Here is a 21,609-nt window from a genome sequence, read left to right on the forward strand (position 1 = left end):
TCTTTCTTTCTAGCTTAAGCCCAAAATCTTATATGCATGACTCTTCTCCCCAGTGCATGCCACGTCCCCTGGCCATCTCATCCTCCTTGACTTGATCTCTCTGATTACAGCTGGCTGGGGCTAGAAGTCATGAAGCTCCTTCCAATCTCCCACCATTTCATTCATTTTCAGTCTAAATATTCTCCTCAGCACCCTGTTCTCAAATACCTTCAGTCAATGTTCTTCCCTTAATGTCAGGGACCAAGTTTCACTCCCATACAGAACTACTCATATTTTTAAAATGCCTAACTAGTTTCATGCGTACCCCAAACTCCTAGAATACTTAAAAGTCTATGCATAGCTGACGTACTGCTTCTCAACAGCATCCACATCAACTTATAATTTATACACTAGTGTGACTACACTGAAGGCTGTATGGCCAAGGAACTGTGTTTCACATCGTAACAGGCATTAGACATGTTCCGCTTCTCCACAGCATCCACATCGACTCTGAAGCTCACCCAGCCTCCTATCCAGTGGGTACCGTGAACTCTTTCCATTGGGATTAAGTGGCCACAGTGAGAAGCTGACGACTCATAGCCATCTAGCTTCAAGGTTAAGAATGTGGATACCTATACCTCCATTCCACCATACATCTTTATGGTATGATAATTAAGCACAGGGACACCTTTACCTTACGTTTATGTCAAACTACATGCAAATTTCACTATTAACTACTTTCTCCAAAGTACCTGAGAAAGTTAAGCACAAGAGGTTAATCAATACTTGCAGACTAATAATATACTAGTCCCAGAACAGGTTGGCTTCAGGAAAGGAATATCCACTGAAAATGCAGCCTTTAAGGTAAGAGTGTATTAAAATCTATTAACCAAAAAATGCATGTTGATGGAATACTCTGTGATTTGGCAAAAGCTTTTGACTGTGTAAATAATGAATTTTCATTAACTAAATTACACTTTTTTGGCATTCAAGGAGCATCACCAAGTTGGTTCAGATCCTAATGGAGAGAAAACAATACTAAAATAAAATAATCAAATTAAACCTAAAATACCTACTCAAACTGGGGAACAATAAAGCATGGAGTTCCCCAGGGGTCAATTTTAGGGCCTTTGATTTGTATAAAAGATTATTAGCTCCGTCCAGTGTGATTGATAAATGTTTTTTTTTCCTTTTTAATCTTTCATCCTTGACATGTTTCGGTTGGAGCGACCATCTTCAGAAGGACATATCAATACATGTGGAAAGTATTACAATGTAAGTGGTCACAAACAATGCATACATATAATCAAATCTTTTGAAGCAAATCAAGCCTTTGCTTTTCCTAATCTATATAAATGACCTGCCTCCTACACTAAACACCTCATCAGTACCCATAATATTTGCTGATGTCACTAGTGTCACAATTTCTATTAAAAATCTAGATGATTTCCGCATACTATCAAAGTTTTCTCTCAAATGAGTAAATGGTTTTCTGCAAAAAAGCTGTCCCTAAATCTAGATAAAACGAATATAATAACATTATAACAACAAAGAAATCGCCCCATAATCCATTAAATATTGTATAGAATGATAAATAAATGATAAATATACATAGAAGAGCCAGCAAACATAAAATTCCTTGGCTTACAAATTGGTAATCATTTAAACTGGAAAAACCATATCATTCAGTTGGTTCCAAAGCTAAGTGAACCATGTTATGCGGTTACATCTATGTTGCATATCAGCAACAGTGACACTGTCAAATCAACTTATTTTCCTTATGTTCACTCCTAAATGAAGCATGCAATAATTTTCTGGGGTAATTCATCTGATAGCAAAAAGGCATTTATATTGCAAAAGACAACTGTTAGACTCCTAATGGGTGTCAAATCCTATAATTCTTGTACAGATCTATTTAGGAGACTACAGACCTTAACTCTTCCATGTGAATATGTTATCATCAGAGCCCAGATTTTGATGACATGTCATCTTTTTTCCTTGTATCCTATTCGATACCCATAAACATATAAATCCCGGAGATGAGCTGCTGGTTACAGAAATTTAACTTTTATGTGTCATTTTTTCAGTTTTGGAGTAATTTTTCAGTAAATTTTTGGATTTTAAGGGTATTTTTTGTCATTTTAGCCATTTTAGGTAATTTTTCTTCATATGTTTTCAGAAACATGTATAATATGCAAGTGTTCTTTCTCCTGCCTCTACAAATGCAGCCTGCAGCTGGACCCCAAGTACCTGCTATCACAGTATGCAATAATAAGTTGTAATCTTCTCCCGTACTTTCTGTTCGTTTTGCGGAAAGTGATCACATTACATATCATAAAACATTTTAAGCTGGCAGCAGGATACAACAGCAGTCACTCACAATGCGGCCCTTTCCAAGTTCTGTGCAAAGGAATTTGCTTAGTTACAAATATTTCTAGTCAGAATCCCTCGCTTTTTATAACATATTGTTGCTCAGCAAAACTCCATCTGTCTTCAGTTCCTCGCCCTTTTCCGTACATACAAAGATACTGTTGACGAAAGGTTCTCAGTATGAAAAGTTCACATCTGTGTTGCATTAGAGTGATTCATTTTATCACAATGCCTAAAGCAAAGCTATCTATATCGTGTAATTTAAATCAGATTGTAACTGAATTTGGAGGTGATATATTTTCAACTGATGGTAAAATTTTATGCTGTAAGATGTGTGACACAAAATTAGTGGCAGCAGAAAGTTTCATGGTACAACATATCGGCCGCAACAAGCATATATAGCAGTGCAAATTTTGAACAAAAAGAAATCTGTGAAAATGTTACTGTAACAGTGTTCTTTGGATGACGGAAATAAATCATCAGATTTTTTCACAGACCTGTGTGATGCTCTGGTGTTCACAAATGATGTATTCACTACCTTTCCAACTGCTACAACAATATCTGGGAAATGATTAGGAATAAAGTTCACGGGAAGAAGATTTTCATTTCCACTGATGAGACCCGCAATACAGAGGCTCGCTATGTGGCAAACATACCTTGGAAATTGATGGACCAGTTGAAGTGTTTCTGCTTACAAGTGAGGTGATAGAATCCGTTAATCATTCCACAATTTGTAAACTCTCTGACAGGTCATGTTTCTACTGTAGCAAGAGGTTATATGTCGACTTGCTTTTTTGTGACCGATGCGGCCCCACATATTGCAAAAGCATTGTCCCTGTGCTTAATTAAGTACCACACCATGAAGATGTATAGGAGAATGGAGGTATAGTTCTACCATTCCTGACCTTGGCACTAGATGGAGATGGGTGGCCAGGTTCACACCCTGGCCATTTTATCCATGCAGAAAAAGCCCCTGGTACCCATTGAACAGGAGGTTGGGTGAACCACAGAGCAAGTCTGGATGCTGTAGAGTACCAAAAATCACTTTTCCTTGCTATGAATCAAACCCCGGCTGTCCAGCCAACAGCCCATAGCCCATCAATATACTGATTGAGCTATCCCAGCTCTACAACTGAATTGTAGAATAATTACTGAATAATGAATTGATGGGATATGGAAGAGAGCAGTCCTGTCACAACTTGAGGTACTATCCCAGCATCTGCATCGAGATTGAAAAAAAAAACCATGAATAATCCAAAGTCAGGATAATCAGTGTGACACCAAAAATTCAAACCAGACACTTTCCAAATACATAGGCCTATTTGTCAAGCAAGATGATGAAATATGAAACCAACTATTTCTTTAGCTCGGTATTTAACGACGCTGTCTGTATCGAGACTCTAAAGCATCATGTGACGAGCTTAGACGAGATTAAAAAAAAAAAGGCAATAGATGACTGACTGATGTATTATATCGAAATTTGCGCGTAGGTGCTGGGGAAACCACGACAAATTCGGTCAGGATATACGGTATCCTGGCCGAGATTCCAATCGAGCACCCTCCCTTATACAAATGCTGAAAGTTGCCGCTACACCAACGCCTTCCACGAAACCGGCTATTATGGTTTTGGGCATGATTACACAATACAGGGACCGACATTTTAGTAGATGTTTTTCAACAACTCATGAACTACGAATACATCACGTCTTACTAGATAATAAACAGCCAATTTTTGCCCAATTCATGCTATACTTAATTTCTCAAGTAACTGTAAGGGAAATACATGCTGCCGCTAATTCTTAACCTTACTAACTACGCATTATTGTATTCTTTTTCAATATATATGTTAAGAAAACGACCTTATACCCTGAGACCGAACAACAAGGCAATAAATATCATATTATTTGGTTACAGATCGAGAATATAAACACGTTAGAATTCCACGGTCTGCCATGATATGCATTACCACTGACCCTTTCTAACCAAAGTTCCTGCTATAATTTCTGTGAAAATATACATTGTACATCACTAAATCATAACGCCACATATTACTTACATTCAATTCCATGTTCATCGTTCCCAAACTACACCAAATGAAAAAAAAAAACTTACCACAATAACAACAACCGCACACAATACTTCAACTCCCTCATCACCCGCTCATCACGTCCTGTGCGTGAATGTAGACAACATTTGGAACTCGATTCAATTGTATCTGACAGTGTCGCCAACATCTATATACGAATTGTTTTAGTCCATTTTCCGTGCACGTCCTTTGAATCGATTTATTGGTCTCATACGACATCACAATTAATACTTTTATTTGCGCAAAATTATCGAAATATTTTGATTGTAGAAGTATATAAATATGCACACATTATGTACAAATATATGAATTGTGAAGAAATAAGTTGGTGAAAAATTGGAAAGACTCTTTAAACTGAACAGGAATGACCAGAAATATTTTTTTACGAGATTTCAGTTGTGACACACACGATGCACGCACGTGCACACATTGGCTGCAGGAGGGACATGAGTGGGAATCACCGGAGTGCTCTGCAGTTGTTAGCGTTGTTTGTCTGTAGTGGATGGAAGGAGGTGGAGAAGATAATTTGAATATAACGTGGCTTGCAGTAGATTTGGAAAAGAAATTTCCATAAAGGGTAATTTTGTCATCTAGAGAACAGTTCGGTTATAAATCAGTGACATTTTTAGATTTATTTCTTCTTTGGTTACAGTATCCATTGCTACCGTTGTAATAATATGGGCAGTATTTTATTTCATCCATTTTGCTACATAGTAACATTTGGACACGTCATTGGGTAATACAAGTTAACAAAGAAATCTACAAAATTACAAGCATACTACCAACATTTGTTACAATCATAAACAATATATAAATACAACATTCCAAAAATATACAAACTGCTATATACAGCATGGCTATGTCATCCAAACATAAGTACTTGCACCTTCCACTTTTTTATTAAAACTAACATTCATTTATCGTATAAAAAGAATGTTTCAATAAAAATGATTTTAAGTCTTTTTTAAAAGCTGAAAAACCCACCAAGTTTTTTATTTTGTTTGGAGCCTTACTATACAATTCTATCCTCATATTTACCACACTTTTTTAAGTAATGTAGTTTTGCAGAATTGAACATGAAAATCCTTGTTTATTCTAGTATTATAACTATGAATATTTATAGTTTGGATCAAATCTGCTTTGTGCTTTTTTATGTAACTTAACACCTCTAAAATATACAAAGATGTGACTGTGAGGATGCCACAATGTTTAAAAATTTGCCTGCATGACTCTTGTTTACCAAGTAAGTTTTGAACATAATAACTGGATGTGGGTATTCCATTTAAGGTTTTCTATAATATCTATACCTAAAAATCTCAGTTCCGATGTTTAAGGAATTTCCAAGTTGTTATAGAGTATTTGCGGTCTAACTACAAACCTATTTTTACTAAGATGGAATGACATAGCAGCTGTTTTCTTTAATATTTATTAAAAGGATATTTACCTGAAACAATGTTTCAAGCTGTTTCATAATCTTATTTATTTTCTGTTGAGCTACATCTTTATCTTTATCAATAACCAGTACATTAATATCGTCTGCAAACAATACAATTTCCACACCTTGTACGTTTAGTGGATGATCATTTATATACAGAAGAAACAGTAGTGGTCCCAGAATTGACCCTTGTGGTACCCCATGTATTGTTTCTCTCAAGGGTGATATATATGTATTTTGGATATTTTTATTCAGGTGATTTATTTCAACAAATTGTACTCAGTAAGATAAATAAGATTTAAACCATAAATTAATAACCCCTCTGATCCCATAGTAATTTAATTTATCTAGTAATACATTGTGGTCTATCATATCATATGCCTTTGTCAAGTAAAAAAATATTCCTATAACGTGTAACCGTCTATCCATTGCCTCCTGTATACTCTCAGTGAAGGTCTGGGAAGCTGTTTCTCTTGATTTGTTTTTCATAAATTCATTTTGCACTTCTGTTAATATGGGATATTTTGTTACAAAGGATATCAACCTGTTATACACCAATTTTTCTAGCATTTTGGAGAAAACCGCAAAACTGATATTGGCCTGTAATTACAAACTTCCTGTCTTTCCCCTTTTTTATACAGTGGTCTTACTTTAGCTATTTTCATCTTATCTGGAAAGACCCATGATTTTAAAGAGGCATTGAAAATATGTACTAAAGGTTTCTTTATGTAATGTGAACATCTCTTGGCTAAATATTCTGGAATTTCATCAAAGCCTGCAGGTGGTTTACCTCTTAGACATTGTAATAAATTATTGTGAAACATTTTTGTACCTGCCAGATTTTATTGAATCATCAATTTTGTTTGAAATATGTGTTTCCTAAATTGTTCCAAGTTATACCGCCTGGAAGCTTCGATGGAACTGTGAAAGATTTCATCCTCACCAAATTACGTTTTTTCAGAATTTTGTTAAGAAGTGAACAAACTAAGGGTATGTGAAAACCAAGTGTAACATATTAAAAACTTTTATGTAGTGGTTACAACTGCTAGCATATGTTCAGGTTTTATGTTTGAATGGCAAGCAATTAAATTATATGGAACACTCATTAAAATCAGTTCGAAGAGCGTGTGATTGTTTCTGTCAGTTAAGAAGTGCAAAACTGTGCTACTCTAGGAAATGATGTTATGGAAGAAATGTTTACATAATTTGTAATTTCTCTAAAGAAATGGATAAAATGCTAATATGTAAAAGACAAGTCCATCATATTGAAAGATCTTCAGTTATCATCATTGATTGTGCATATTCAGGTGTTCATTTGAATGATAAGGGACACTGAAAGACTTGTCCTATATCATTGTATCATTATCTACAGGATCAGTAATGGAATGAATGAATGAAAAGTGATTAAATGATAAGGAACGCAGCAGTGGATCCCAAATAAAAAGTGAAAAATTATGCAGATATAGGATATGATGTTACAGAAGAAACTGTTGCCCTTACTTTTAATAGAAGTAAGAACCGATTTTTTGTAATACTGAAATCATTATGGTTTGTATCATACTGTATGTTTGATAATCATGTAAATTTGGCTGTCAACACAACATAAAAGTATCTTCAAGATGAAGACATAATAGGTACTACTGTGCTGCTATGTGAACAATACTACAACAGCGGGGGAAAATTTATACACACAAAATAAATACTAAGCACCAAAACTCTACACTGATGATCCCCAATAATTTCATATATGTAGGGCCTTAACATATGCCAAAGTAAGGAGGCTAAGACATTGTCAAACCAATGATTGGGAATGAGAGTTTGCATGAAATTAATAATGATAATGTAGTTAGCGTAGTAAACTTTGCCACATCAAAAAATCTTACTGTCAGAAGTACAATGTTCTTACATTGTAACATCAATAAATTTACTTGGACATCTCCTGATGGGAAGATACACAATCAAATAGACCATATTTTGATAGATAGGAGACGGCATGCAAGTATACATTGAAGTCCGATCATTCCGGGCAGCAGATTGTGATACTGACCACTACCTGATGGAGGAAAAGGTTAGGGAAAGACTGGCAGTGAGCAAACAAACAACACAGAATTCATATGGAGAGGTTCAATCTCAAAAATTAAATGAGGTAGGAGGTAAAGAGCAGTATTGTGTTGGAATCTCAAATAGGTTCACGGCTTTGGAAAACTTTGAAACTGAGGAGGATGTTAATAAAGCTTGGAAAATTATTAGAGACACAGCTGAGCTCTTAATACCTGATCCTAGCCCTTTTGAGGCTGAAAGTGCTATTGCAAAATTGATATGGTATAAATCGCCAGGTAGTGATCAAATTCCGGCAGAACTTACTCAAGCAGGAGGCAAAATATTATGTTCTAAGATCCACAATCTAATTACTTATATTTGGCATAAAGAAAGATTTCCTGATCAGTGGAAGGAGTCTATTATTTTACCAGTTTACAAGAAGGGTGATAAAACTGACTGTATTAATAATCTGGGGATATCACTGCTATCAACTTCATGCACAATTTTATCCAATATTCTTCTCTCAAAGTTAAGTCCATATATAAATGAAATTATTGGGGATCATCAGTGTTGGTTTCAATGTAACAGATCACGTACAGATCAGATCTTTTGCATTCGTCAGATATTGGAGAAAAAATGGAAGTTTGATGAGACAGTACATCAGCTACCCATAGACTTCAAGAATGCGTATGATTCAGTTAGGAGGGAAGTATTGTACAATATTGTGATAGAGTTTGGGATACCCATGAAACTAGTTAGGTTGATTAAAATATGTTTAAACGAAACGTATAGTAAAGTCCATGTAGGTGAGCATTTGTCTGATAAATTTCCTATCCAGAATGGTCTAAAACAAAGAGATGCTTTATCACCACTCCTTTTCAACTTTGCTTTAGAATATTCCATTAGGAAGGTCCAAGGAAACCAGATGGGACTGAAATTAAATGGGACACATCAGCTGTTGGCCTATGCCGATGATGTGAATCTGCTGGGTGATAATAAATAAAAACACACAAACTTTAATTGATGCAAGTAAAGAGGTTGATCTAGAAGTAAACACAGAATACTAAGTATATGTTGCTGTTTCATCACCAAAATGCAGGGCAAAATCATGACATAAAGATAGGAAACAGACGTTTTGAAAATGTGGCACAGTTCAGATATTTGGGAACAACAATAACAAATCAAAACCTGATTCTTTAATACGTGTGCTGCAGCACACGTATTAAAGATAAGCAGCGACACACACAGAGAGAGCCTACACAGAACAATACCTGAACAACGATAAACAAGAAGTGGCCGCTGCAGGACTTAGACATTGGGCATGTACCCTGAGGAAAATTTTAATTTTAAAATTTGAAAAAGGAAAAGAACAGAAATTTTATAGATATTTTAACTTGAATTAAAGTTTTAAAAAAGTGCTAATTAGAAATCAAAATTAACGTGTGTAGGTTAACAAACATTTTATACAGTTACAAAGACTGGTGATTTTAAATTTTAACAAGCAGTGTAACAGCTACGTAAGAATATACACCTGATGATGGCCATTTAGGGCCGAAACATGTAGTGTGGAGTGAGGGGAAAGAAGAAAGAACTAAATTAAAGTGTTACACTTAAGACGGTGTTTATCTTACATTTATAGTGAAACTTGGTCTCTGACATTAAAGGAGGAACATAGACTCAGGGTGTTTGAGAACAGGGTGTTGAGGAGAATATTTGGACCAAAGAGAGATGAAGTCACAGGGGGTTGGAGAAAACTGCATAATGAGGAGCTTCATAACTTGTACTCTTCTCCAAGTATAATTAGAATGATCAAGTCAAGGAGGATGAGGTGGGCAGGTCATGTAGCACGAATGGGGGATACGAGGAGTGCCTCTAGGATATTGGTGGGAAAGCCAGAAGGAAAGAGACGACAGGGAAGACCAAGGCGTAGGTGGGTGGACATTATTAAAGTGGATCTTAAAAGATGGAATGGGATGGTATGGATGGGATTGATTTGGCTCAGGATAGGCACCAGTGGAGGGCTCTTGTGAACATGGTAATGAACATTCGGGTTCCATAAAATGCTGGGAAATTCTTGAGTAGCTGCAGAATTAGTGGCTCCTCCAGAAGGGCTCAGCTCCATAAGTAAGTAAGTAAGTAAGGGTGTTAACGTTTGAGAGAACAATATTTGGATAAATTCTGTATGAAGTTGATAGCAGTGATATCCCACGATAATTACTGCAGTCAGTTTTATTACCCTTCTTGTGAAGTGTACAGTAATAGACTCCCTCCACTGATCAGGCAATTTTTCCATATTCCGAATAGAATTAGTTAGCTTATGGATCCATAGAATATAATATTTCACCTCCTGCTTGAATCAATTCTGCCAGAATTTGATTACTACCTGCCAATTTATACCTTTTCAACTTTGCATTAACAGTTTCAACCTCAGAAGGGCTAGGATCAGGTACTAATAGCTCAGCTGTATGTATTTCTATCTGCCTAACATCACTGGACCCTATGTAGGTTCAATAACTGAGAGTAGTAGTCCTTCCACATATGTATTCAATATGTGGGAATCTGCAGGCAGATCACCATTCTCATGTTTCACTAAATTACTTCTAGGTTGGTGAAAAGTCGTTTATTTTCATATACAGGTCTCTAATCCTGTTCTTACTGATCATTGCAAGCTAATCTTCTTTTAGTTTTAGCTTAATTTTCAAGACTGTTTTAATAATAAACTTAGAATTAAACATATAATTTGATGAGTCATTTAGCCTAAAGATTTGTTTAAAAATAACTTTTGAACCAATTTTAAGACACGTTATATTAATAAGTTTATTAATACTAAATAATAAAATTCCCAACATATTAGTTTTAATTGTTTTTAATTTTTGACAACAGCAGTGCATCACTAGGATTTTGCATATAACATTAATTTACATTCTCCATAAGATGTATCTGCTATAACAACAGAGTGTGAAGTATGGGTCCATGTTAAGACAATTCAATTCAAGAACTTAGTTATTTCATACATACATACATACATACATATACATTTGCGTTTCAGATTATTCACAAATGTGCACAGGCACAGAATATAAAACATGTCAACAAGCCAACAAGACATTGGAAACTTGTACATTCACAAACAAAATCACTAGCATATATAATCCATACTTGTCAAAAAACACATAAAAAATGTTAAAAGAAAATACAGATTGCAGCAAATACACATACAATAGTTAAAAAGCAATACAAATTGCAACAAGTACACATACAATAGTTAAAAAGCAATACAAATTGCAGCAAGAATATATAAGCACAGCCAAGGACATAGAGTTAAATGAAGTGTACACTGTCAGACACCTCTTGACAGGTCTTGACAGAAAAGCAAGAATTCCTCAACAGTATAAGAAGGGTTTTGAAGCAATACATCCTTTAGTTTCTCAATAAACTGTTTTTTATCATGTACCAACTCAATTAAAAAATCAGGCAAACTATTAAAAACTTTTACACTCATACAATAGACCCCTTTTTGCCTCTTTGTTAGATGCGATTGAGGAACATGAAGGTTTCTAACTTGTCTTGTTGATTTACCATGAATTGTATGATTAAAAGTATAATGCCCCAGATTGTTTACCATTAGTATCATTAAAGATAAAATATATTGAGAAGCCAATGTCAAAATTTTTAATTTTTTAAAAACTGTTCTACATGATTCTCTGGGTTTCATTCCCATCATTATCCTGATGGCCCTTTTTTGTAAAAGAAAAATCTTCTTAGCCTCCCACGAGTTTCCCCAAAATACTATCCCATATCTCATAATTGAATGAAAGTATGCGTGGTAAATCATCCTTAGTGTTTCAATATTGCTATACAATTTCATGTTTCTTATTGCAAAGCATGCCTTGCCCAATCTGGACAGCATCGATTCAATCTGTGACTTCCAATTCAGGGTCTTATCAATTTCAATGCCCAAGAATTTAACGTGGGTTTCCTCATGCAATATCTCATCATTAAAGTTTAAATGTATAGACATATTATCTCGATTAGTTGTATCAAATTTTACCACTTTCTCTTGTAACTCGCTTGATGATGACCTAGAAAAAGTCAGAACATGTAGCATACATCTTCGCATAATAAAATAAACAGTAGTGATACAGTAGTATCTATTTTATCTTCATCTTGAAGATACCTTTATGTTGTGGTGACAGCCAAATTTGTGCGATTAATATTGACATGCATGAACTTAAGTTGCCATTTGAAATTCAGTATTATAAGATATTATGACAGTGAGACAAAAGATTTTTGCACTGATTATACACTTGGTGGTTACTTTAAAATATTGATTTAGAAACTGTGTTACTTGGAATCTCATGCAAGGGATTCAGAAGTGTTGGATTTTAGATTTCTTCAAATTGTAGACTTCAGTTTTAACACTGACCTGAGAAGACTTTTTGAAATTAAAGTTACAAATCAAAAAAACTGATTCTGACCGCAGTTAGTACTTCTTAGCTGTATTCATCTGTAAGAATGATTGCTATTACTGAAGTCATACTTCACTAAAATAAAAGTATATTTCTTTCCACCCCATAGCACTATTGAAGAGACAGAAGCAAAAACCGCAGTGCAATGAAGGGTTTATTGATACAAGATGATGATGAGCAGCTGTTCAATGTTTGTCTACACCCTGTTCTCTATCGTTACTATAAAGAAAACTTGAAAGAAATTCGCAGAATGGTGAAACAGCAGGTAAAAATCAATATTTACCATATTGTAATTGTAATTTATTTTGAGTTCCAGATGATCCAATAAAACTGGTTACAAACCATAGAATATAGAACATGTCAAATATTAATTAAAATATGTCAAGATAAGCAGAAGAACATAAAAGTACAATACAATCATAAGTACAGTTCAGGTATAAGTTGAGCTCAAGTAAATAATTAGATGTCAAAATTATAAAGCAATAAAATAAATGATTTAAAAGACAATGAGTATTATTGTAAATACAATAAAACTATTATACAGATAGACTCATATAATTCAGTATAGAGTGGCTAACGTACTATTCATATAAAACCATTAGTTTTCATCATCATTCATTAACACTGTAATACTCCTCCAAGTCATAAAAACAATGGGTAATCAAGTATCTTCTTAAAGAAATCTTAAATTGTGTGTATCCCAACAGTCTCCTTTATTTCAAGAGGCAGATTATTAAATAACTTTATACCTGTAAAGTAAACACATTTTTGGTACAGTGTTAAGGTGGAAGTTGGGAGATATAAATTACTACTCTGCCTTGTCTGGAGATTATGTGCATCATGACCAGTAGTGAAATTTTTCTATTCTTTGATACAAAGAGCAAAACTGAATAAATATATTGTGACTTCAACGGTAAAATTCCAAGCTGACTGAAAAGATTTATGCACGAATGCCTATTACAATATCCTGTCATTAAACAAACTGGTCTTTTTTTTTTTTTNTTTTTTTTGGTACCATAAAGAGTTTCTTGGTATTGGTTGCCTGCCCCCAAAATACAATTCCATAAGATAGTATAGAGTGAAACAGAGAATGATATATCTTCACCAACGATGACCCTGACATATAGTCTGACAGATCTTATCATAAGCAAACTGTAGTTAGTTTGTTAATAACTGAATCAATATGTATTTTCCAAGAGAGGACATTATCAACTTCCAAACCAAGAAATTTGAGATGAGAGACTTCCACTATATCATTAATATTACAAGAAGTGGAGGCCTTGGTAGGAACAGAGTTTCTGGTTATAAATTGCATAGTGAAAGTCTTCAAAAGATTGATTGATAACAAATTTGATTTAAACCATTTATCTGTGATTATAAGAGTTACATTAAGTTTAGTCTCCATAATGTCGGGGCTCTTATCAATGACTATGAGGCTGGTATCATCAGCGAACGAGATAGATAAAGCAGAATCAGCAGTAACTTGAGGGAGATCATTAATATACAATAAGAACAGCAGAGGACCCAATACTGAGCCCTGTGGTACCCCTTGCTGTATTTTAGACCAATTAGATGTGATATTAGAAGAAGTTATTCTATCTTTCAAGCTAACGCGCTGGTATCTATCCTTAAGATACTGTGAATATAATTTCTTGGATACTCCAGTGATTCCATATATTTCCAGTTTGTGGAGAAGGATGTTGTGATTTACACAATCAAAAGTTTTTCAACATCGCAAAATAGTCCCTTGGCTTTTAGTTTGTTATTTAGTGCAGTTAAAGCTGCATTTATTAAAGTATATATAGCATTGTCTGTCGATAGATTCTCTTGGAAGCCATATTGATTTGAACTAATAATAGTATGTTTCACGAGATGATTTATGAGTCTGTTATACCTTACTCTCTACAATTTTTGAGAAGGATGTTAGTAGCGAGATGGGTCTGTAGTTAGCTAATGTTGATTTATCTCCCTTTTTATGTATTGGCTTAACTACAGAATATTTTAATCGATCAGGGAATACCCCACATGTAAAATTTTATTACAAATATAATTTAATGGAGAGCTTATATACGGTGCACTGAGTTTAGTGATCCTCAGAGATATTTGATCGTATCCACAAGAATCTTTAGTTTTAAAAGCTTTAATTATTTTTTCAATTTCTTTAGGTGTGGATGGTTCATTATGAATTTTTGGGTAATTATTTAAAATTGCCTGATGCATATATGGTAAAAATTCTGTAGCCAAAATATTGCTATGCTTACCATTATCTGTTTTAATTAATTTGTTACCAATAGAAATGAAGTAGTCATTAATTTGTTCAGCAGCATTTTGATTCTTGCATTTCTTAATTAGATCCTGAAAGTCGTTTCGTTTAGAGATTCTGCCCGTTTCTGAATTAATTATTTTCCAAGTAGAATCAAGTTTATTATGGGATTTCCTAATATAGTTGTCATAAGCAATTTTGGGGGCTAAAACAATGAACTTGTTTAAAATTTTACATTACTTGGAATAGTAATCTTTTAGAGCTAAATTCCCTTCCTTTTTCAGTCTTTTTTTTTCTGCTCACAAGAGAGACTGATACCGGTGGTGATCCAGTTCACGTTTCCACTTTTTGTTATCTTTTGTTTATGAATCATAGGGAAAGAAGAATAGAAAATTCTCAAGTAGGTGTTCAAGAAGACATTAAATATATAATTCACTCTTACCATCCCCCTCGTGTAACCTCAAGCCACACCGGTTGCTGTTACTCTTTACCTTCTTTCCTTTCTCTTGTTGTTCTCACCACTGCCGTCGTTGGTCGTGGAGCTCGCAGCTAGGTCGGCTTTAGCTGGCTCCACCGCTTCTCCAACTCCACCACTTCTCTTCACTATGGAAAGGGTATCTGGTCCGGGACTTGGACTGGATGGTTATGGGCGCCAGCAACTGTGGGTACAGCTGCAAAGTGAAGGGAAAAGGTGGACGGGGTGGGAGCTGATGATGATCGGGCTAGCAGTGGTTGGCGTGAGACTCTGGCTCAGGTCGTTTAGGGCCTTACTCCGACGAGGAGGAGGAAAGAACACACGGGACACACAAACACTTGGCACCACTTAACTTTATTGACTTTTTTTAATCTGCGCGCCTCTGAGATACATTTCAGTGCATTACTCTACTGTAATTCCACCCGTTGCTTGAACACTAATTTTGCTTAACATACGAGTGAGACAGACAGACGCGTCCGGTCAGTTTAACCGTTCTTACGAGCCTCTCCACAGGAACTGTCTCTCCGTTTTTAAATATTCAGAGGTCCTGCCACAATTTGAGGAACGCCTCATTGCCATCTTCCAAATCTCCGGGTTGGCTGAATTTAGGAAGGGGAGGGGTTCGATAGATTTCTCATTCCTCCACTGGTCAGCTGTTTCGCGGCGAGAGTTGGGGTTCACACGCTCTCACCGTCTTTCTGACCCGGGGTGGATTGAGAGGGTTCAATCTAACGGTCTCCTAAGAGTAGGCCCGTGATGAATCAGGTGTTGTAAATTGGCCCCTTTCCTCTACTAATAAAACAATTCGCCGCTCCTTTCTAAAGACAGGTTTTAACATTTGGAGAGTTATGACCGTTAGAGGGCCACCTCTCTCTAGTGACAAAAGTTCTTTTCAATGTCTTTTGGACATATTTATCTTATTAGTACATATGGCGCTTTCTAAAAGTAAGGAGAGTGTCGGGCTGGTTTGGGTTTAGTCCGGGGATTGTGACCCATCATAAACTTTACCATCCCGGAACTGCGAAAGGGTTCAGGTCCCGTTGGTTGGAGTGGGGTGTGAGGCATTGCCTCTGCTTTGATGTAGCGACAAGTACCGACACACGTGAACAAAACACTGGAGCCCTTTGCATTGTACGGTTACATCACGTCACTACCTCCAAAAACTTCATCCCAATTTACATAGCTTAACTGATTTAAAAAATCAACAACAGTAATTGTATTAATTTTCCTGTATATATAGGACTGATGTTCTCTTATTAATGTGAAGGGAAGGACAATGGTAAGTACTTGACCTTCGTGGTCAGACAATCCATTGTGTGTAGGTGAGACAAGAAAATTATTAAATCTAGTGATGTCAAAGAACACATTATCAATGGGAGTACTAGAATGTCCGCCAATTCTGGTAGGAAAAGTTACCACATTAACTAAATTAAAAGTTTTCAAAAGGGCATTTAGTTATAGGATTTATAGGATTTACATCTTACTTTTGGGAAACTAACCTGCTTTTTGTGTACCTTGAGGTTCTGTGATAATATAGTCTTGTTCAAGTCATATTAACCTCAACCCCTTAAATTTTAATTAATAACAAATTTCAGTTTTCTGAATGAAGAACAGTGACTGCATATAATATTACAGTGAACAGTCCTAAATGAACACTAAACAGAGGCATATCCTTCAAATGTGCAGGCAGTGCAGTGTAATGGGCCCCACATCAACAGAGATTAGTTTCTTTATTGGTTCTCTCATATGTCCCAAAAGCTCTGCTTTTCTCTTTTTTTTTTTAACAGATAGAGATTGAGGTTAATGGGTGCAGAGAAATATACTGGGGCTAGGATTGTTTCTAGAAAAATCACCCAATGAGAAACTAATATGTCACCGTCACAGAGACACAGCACAGATATCAGTATAACAGAAGCGTGTTACTGAGACATTTGAAGATAAGGGGAAAACTTAACATTACTGTCTCTGAGGAAAAGCAGAGATGAGAAGATGGAAAGAGTTCCATAAGTCAGTCTTCATTCCATCCAAACATTACATGGAACTGTTCGGTAAGACCAAGCCATTGGATTAAAGCATTGGTCACTTTAATGCCATGCTTTGCCAATTATTCTGTCTTGGTTCTGCTAAAAGCAGCTGATGTGGGAGCCTAGTCTTATTGGATGTAATATCTGTTACTGTCATGTAACTGGGCTGTAAGATGAGTAAGACATACCTAAGGCAAGTATTGAACTCACTTCTGTCCCATGTCTTTGTAGTGTTGTGTTTCCTAGGACCTAAACAGTGAACTCCCATGTAGTATAGAACCCTCAGTGCTTCCAGCTAAATTAAGTGTGAAGAATGACATGAAATTCTTTCTTTCAAAAATATTATTATAATTGCAATGATAGGTTCAAGGAAGATGGCAGTGTACACAAATTATTTACTGAAGTCAATAAAATAATGTGTTTGTTGTTGAGTCATGTGTATCCCATTGATATGTGACATATGTACTGAAAATACGACTATAAGTACTGGGTGTAAGTTGATAATATTGTGACGCATTGTGCTATGGAGGACATCCCTTCCCTCGCCAGCGGTGACGTGGCGGCATCGGAGCGCTGTCGCTACTACGGTAACAGACCAGTGAACACTCCGACCACCCTCCCCCCTGGTGACGTAGCAGGGGATGCCGCGGTTGCTATGCAGCAGTAAACAACTCGACAGCGTTGCCCAGCAACACCTGTAAACACGACGACTAGGCAACAAGGAAGCAAGGCGTTTTCCCATTGGCCGGCTGAGGGTTTATCAGAACTGCACTGCCTAAGAAGACAGTTAAAATGTAGCCGTCGCTGGAGACAGATGAATGGATTCGCCGAGATGCAGTTGAACAGCAATGCAGATAGTGAATTGTATAAGATTAAGATTGTATAACTGAATTGTATAAGTGTGGAGAGCGAATGTGCAATAAATTCGCTATGTCCAATATGGCGTGAAGTTATTTGTCACGTTATACACTCAACATGTGACAATATTTTCTTGAATACTTTAATGGACTTTAAAGCAGGGTTAAATTGACTGTAGCATTATGACTGAAACTCACACTTTTGAAAAAGGCTGTATAAATGTTGCTTGTTTGCTTACTTATGTACTTACCTACCTACTTACGGTGCTGAGCTCTTCTTGAGGAGCCACCAAGACTGCAGCTACTCAAGAATTTCCCAGCATTCTATGGAACCTAATGGTTCATTACCATGTTCACAAGAGCCCTCCACTGGTCCTTATCCTGAGCCAGATCAATCCAGTCCATACCATCCCATCCTATCTCTCTAAGATCCATTCTAATACTGTTCACCTACCTACGCCTTGGTCTTCCCAGTGGTCTCTTTCCTTCTGGCTTTCCCACCAATATCCTACATCCTCTTCTCATTTGTGCTACATACCGTGTCGTCCTCATCCTTCTTGACTTGATTATTCTAACTATACTTGGAGAAGAGTACAAGTTATGAAGCTCCTCATTATGCAGTTTTCTCCAACATCCTGTCACTTCATCTCTCTTCAGTCCAAATATTCTCCTCAACACCCTGTTCTCAAACACCCTCAGTCTATGTTCCTCCCTTAATGTCAGAGACCAAGTGTGACACCCATACAGAACCACAGGCAAAATTATAGTTTTGTATATTCTGATTTTTATGTTTTTGGACAGCAGGCGAGAATACAAAAGGTTCTGGACTGAATGGCAGCAAGAATTACCCAAGTTCAGTCTCTTCTTAATTTCCTCCTGAATCAGGTTTTGATTTCTTATCATCGTTCCCAAATATCCAAACTGTCACATTTTCAAAACATCTGTTTCCTATCTTTATGTCATGATTTCGCCCTGCATTTTGGTGATGAAACAGCAACATATACTTAGTTTTCTTTGTGTTTACTTCTAGACCAACCTCCTTCCTTGCATCAGTTACAGTTTGTGTGTTTTTCTTTATGGTATCTATATTATCACCCAGTAGATTCACATCGTCAGCATAGACCAGCAGCTGTATAAATGTTGCTGCTAAATAAAAATCAAACACAAAAGAGAAGGGCTATATTATTCAGAGAATGCTGTGAATATGGCCAAAACCTGGGATGTTCCTGAAAATTTTGAAAAGCAAAGGGACATCAAGGAAGAGAGTGTATAAACTCTGTGACGGTATAGACTGATACAGTAGAACTTGGTTATAACGTCATCAAAGGGACCTAAAAATAGTGTTGTTATAAACGAATGTCGTAACCGAAATGGGCACTTCCACAGTAGCCTTATGTTAGTCACGTAAAAATCTACCAAAAACAGAGTTAAAATGTTGCATTTTTTAGTGAAATACATAGTTAAGTACAGACTAACGTAACATTAACATGGAATTGCCCAAATGTGTAATATCAAAGACATATTACAGCGCTTTTCACTGACAATACACACAATATTTCACGAATCACTTTAACTTTCTCTTCAATGCTTAAAACTTTCCTTTTCATTGCCATGTTTTCGCTACTGCACTTCTCTGGGTTTAGGCAGGAACACTATAGGGTAAGTAGATAATGTGAGGTCCTGTTAGACGAGATTCTAGGAAAGGAATGCAGTTAACAACCTGCCGCGTCCTCTTGCACTATTCACGCAGTCCCACCCCACACCCTTGTTTTCGCATAAAACCCACGCTCCTCTTGCAGCCCGCGGTCGTATTCTTCCAGGACAGTCACGTCAGCAAGTAGAGAAAGTGAGGGTGGGCAGACACATCGAACTTTCCCACGATATCAGAGAAATTCAGGAATGAAAATGACGTTACATACGAGGTTGATGCATTTGTGCATGTCGTACTAAGCAAGGTATAAAAACAGTTGCTTTATGAGGAATTAGTTCGTACCATTGAATATTTGACGCAATAGACAAGGTGTCGCAGAAACCGATGTTGCTATAACCAAGTTTTACTGTACTTGAAAACAAAAATTCAAAGTCAGTGAGCTTTTTGCTGCACTTCACACAACAAGAATGTAACTGAAACACAGTTTTAAGGGTTTCATGAAGTCTTGAATACATCTGAAACCATACGGCCCTTTGTACTAATTTCTGCAACATATGAAGACCTATGTATTAAATAAGAAAATCTGTATAGTCAGTAGAGATAAAGTTGTCCCTGTGTTTAATTAATTAAGCACCTCATAGTGGAGATGGGAGAGTAGAGATATAGCTTCAATGAGATAGCTCAGTCAATGTAGCAAAGGGCTATGGGCTGGAAGGCTGGGGTCCAATTCTAAGCAGGGTCAAGAGATATTTCTCTTCTCCACAGCATCCAGACCAGCTCTGGGGTTTGCCCAGCCTCCTATTCAATGGATACAAGGGGTAAAGTGGCTGGGACATGAATCTGACCACTCACCTCCATTTAGTGCCAAGGTCAAAAACAGTGGATCAGTAAAGTCAGTATCAATCAGATCTCTTGCCAGCACTTCCAGATCAACTGTCAGCATTTAGGTCTTGCTAGAAATATGACTTTGCTAAGAAGGCATCAGTAAAAGGAAATACTGATCTACCTTTAATTGAGAATCATGCATTTCCTTCAAAATTCCTGCATGTAATCCCCACCTGTCTGCTTGTTCTGACCATTTTAGTAACTGTTCATTCAGATTGAAACCCTTGGAGTACACTGGCACAGGAACAGCTCAGTGGCTTGGCTGTTCACTCCATCAAAAATGCTAGTATTTACACCACAAACGCTGATTATGTCTTGTTGTGTTTGTGATTTTGTGTGTGTCATAACAATGGGGAATGCTGTCATACTTTTTTGAAATGGAATTCTTATCAGGCATGCTACAGTTGGGGATCTAATACACTTAAATCACAGACATAGCACATTATCGTGTTGGTACCGCACAAGCTAATATGGTGATTTCTGAACACTGGCTTTTAAACTTGGTAGATGTATATAACAACATTATCTTCTTACTATACTGTGTTTCATACACTTGTGGAAAATTGAGGCAAAATCATTGCCCTCACAACAGAGCCCACCAATTTCAAGATATGCCACCTACACTTAAGATGGAATCCAGTTCCTCAGATTATTTTGTGCATCTTAGAAACAAAGCATGTTTCTAAGAACAGTGGATGCTTCTGGAGTAAGACATAAAAGAGAGAGACTTCACTGAACAGCTCAGATGTTACACCATGTTCACAAGAACAAAGTTTAGACAAATCTTAAAAATAAAGCAACAGTCATATCCAAGTGAAGAGTTATGCATAATGACACTGTCTTCTGTTTGAACACAGATGTGTTTGGATTTTTGGAGTCAACAATAAACAGAAAAAACTTGTCAGTGTAGAGAGAAGTCCTGTTTTTTTTTTGTGAACTTACGCAGACTGTCTTGTTATAGAATATCATCCCAGAGGGTTAAGAAAGTAGTAAACTGCCTAATTAACAGAGATCTCATATAATGTTACATTTTTGTTTTCAACAGAATATGTTTCCCTTGTAATGGCTTTGTATT

At 36.3% G+C, this 21,609-nt stretch overlaps 2 protein-coding genes across 8 annotated transcripts in view; one reads left to right on the plus strand and one right to left on the minus strand.

The window, feature by feature from the left end:
* Positions 1 to 4,536, minus strand: part of LOC111864263 (tubulin polyglutamylase TTLL4) — a 46,207-nt gene extending 41,671 nt beyond the window's left edge. For 3 of the 6 annotated variants that reach the window (XM_023851381.2, XM_023851380.2, XM_023851379.2), the window contains exon 1: positions 4,406 to 4,450. In XM_023851381.2, the coding sequence (XP_023707149.1) occupies positions 4,406 to 4,423 (18 nt within the window). In that variant the 5' untranslated portion in view covers positions 4,424 to 4,450. The other 3 variants (XM_023851382.2, XM_023851383.2, XM_023851384.2) reach the window with 3 other exon arrangements.
* Positions 4,537 to 4,693: 157 nt separating this feature from the next.
* LOC111864259 overlaps positions 4,694 to 21,609 on the plus strand; it is a 43,719-nt gene continuing 26,803 nt past the window's right edge. For both annotated transcript variants that reach the window (XM_023851365.2, XM_023851366.2), the window contains exons 1-2: positions 4,694 to 5,012; positions 12,489 to 12,644. In XM_023851365.2, the coding sequence (XP_023707133.1) occupies positions 12,525 to 12,644 (120 nt within the window). In that variant the 5' untranslated portion in view covers positions 4,694 to 5,012; positions 12,489 to 12,524. The remainder of the gene's footprint in view (positions 5,013 to 12,488; positions 12,645 to 21,609) is intronic.

This window comes from Cryptotermes secundus, unplaced genomic scaffold (genome assembly GCF_002891405.2).
Source record: "Cryptotermes secundus unplaced genomic scaffold, Csec_1.0 scaffold33, whole genome shotgun sequence".
In the NCBI taxonomy this organism is placed as follows: domain Eukaryota; kingdom Metazoa; phylum Arthropoda; class Insecta; order Blattodea; family Kalotermitidae; genus Cryptotermes; species Cryptotermes secundus.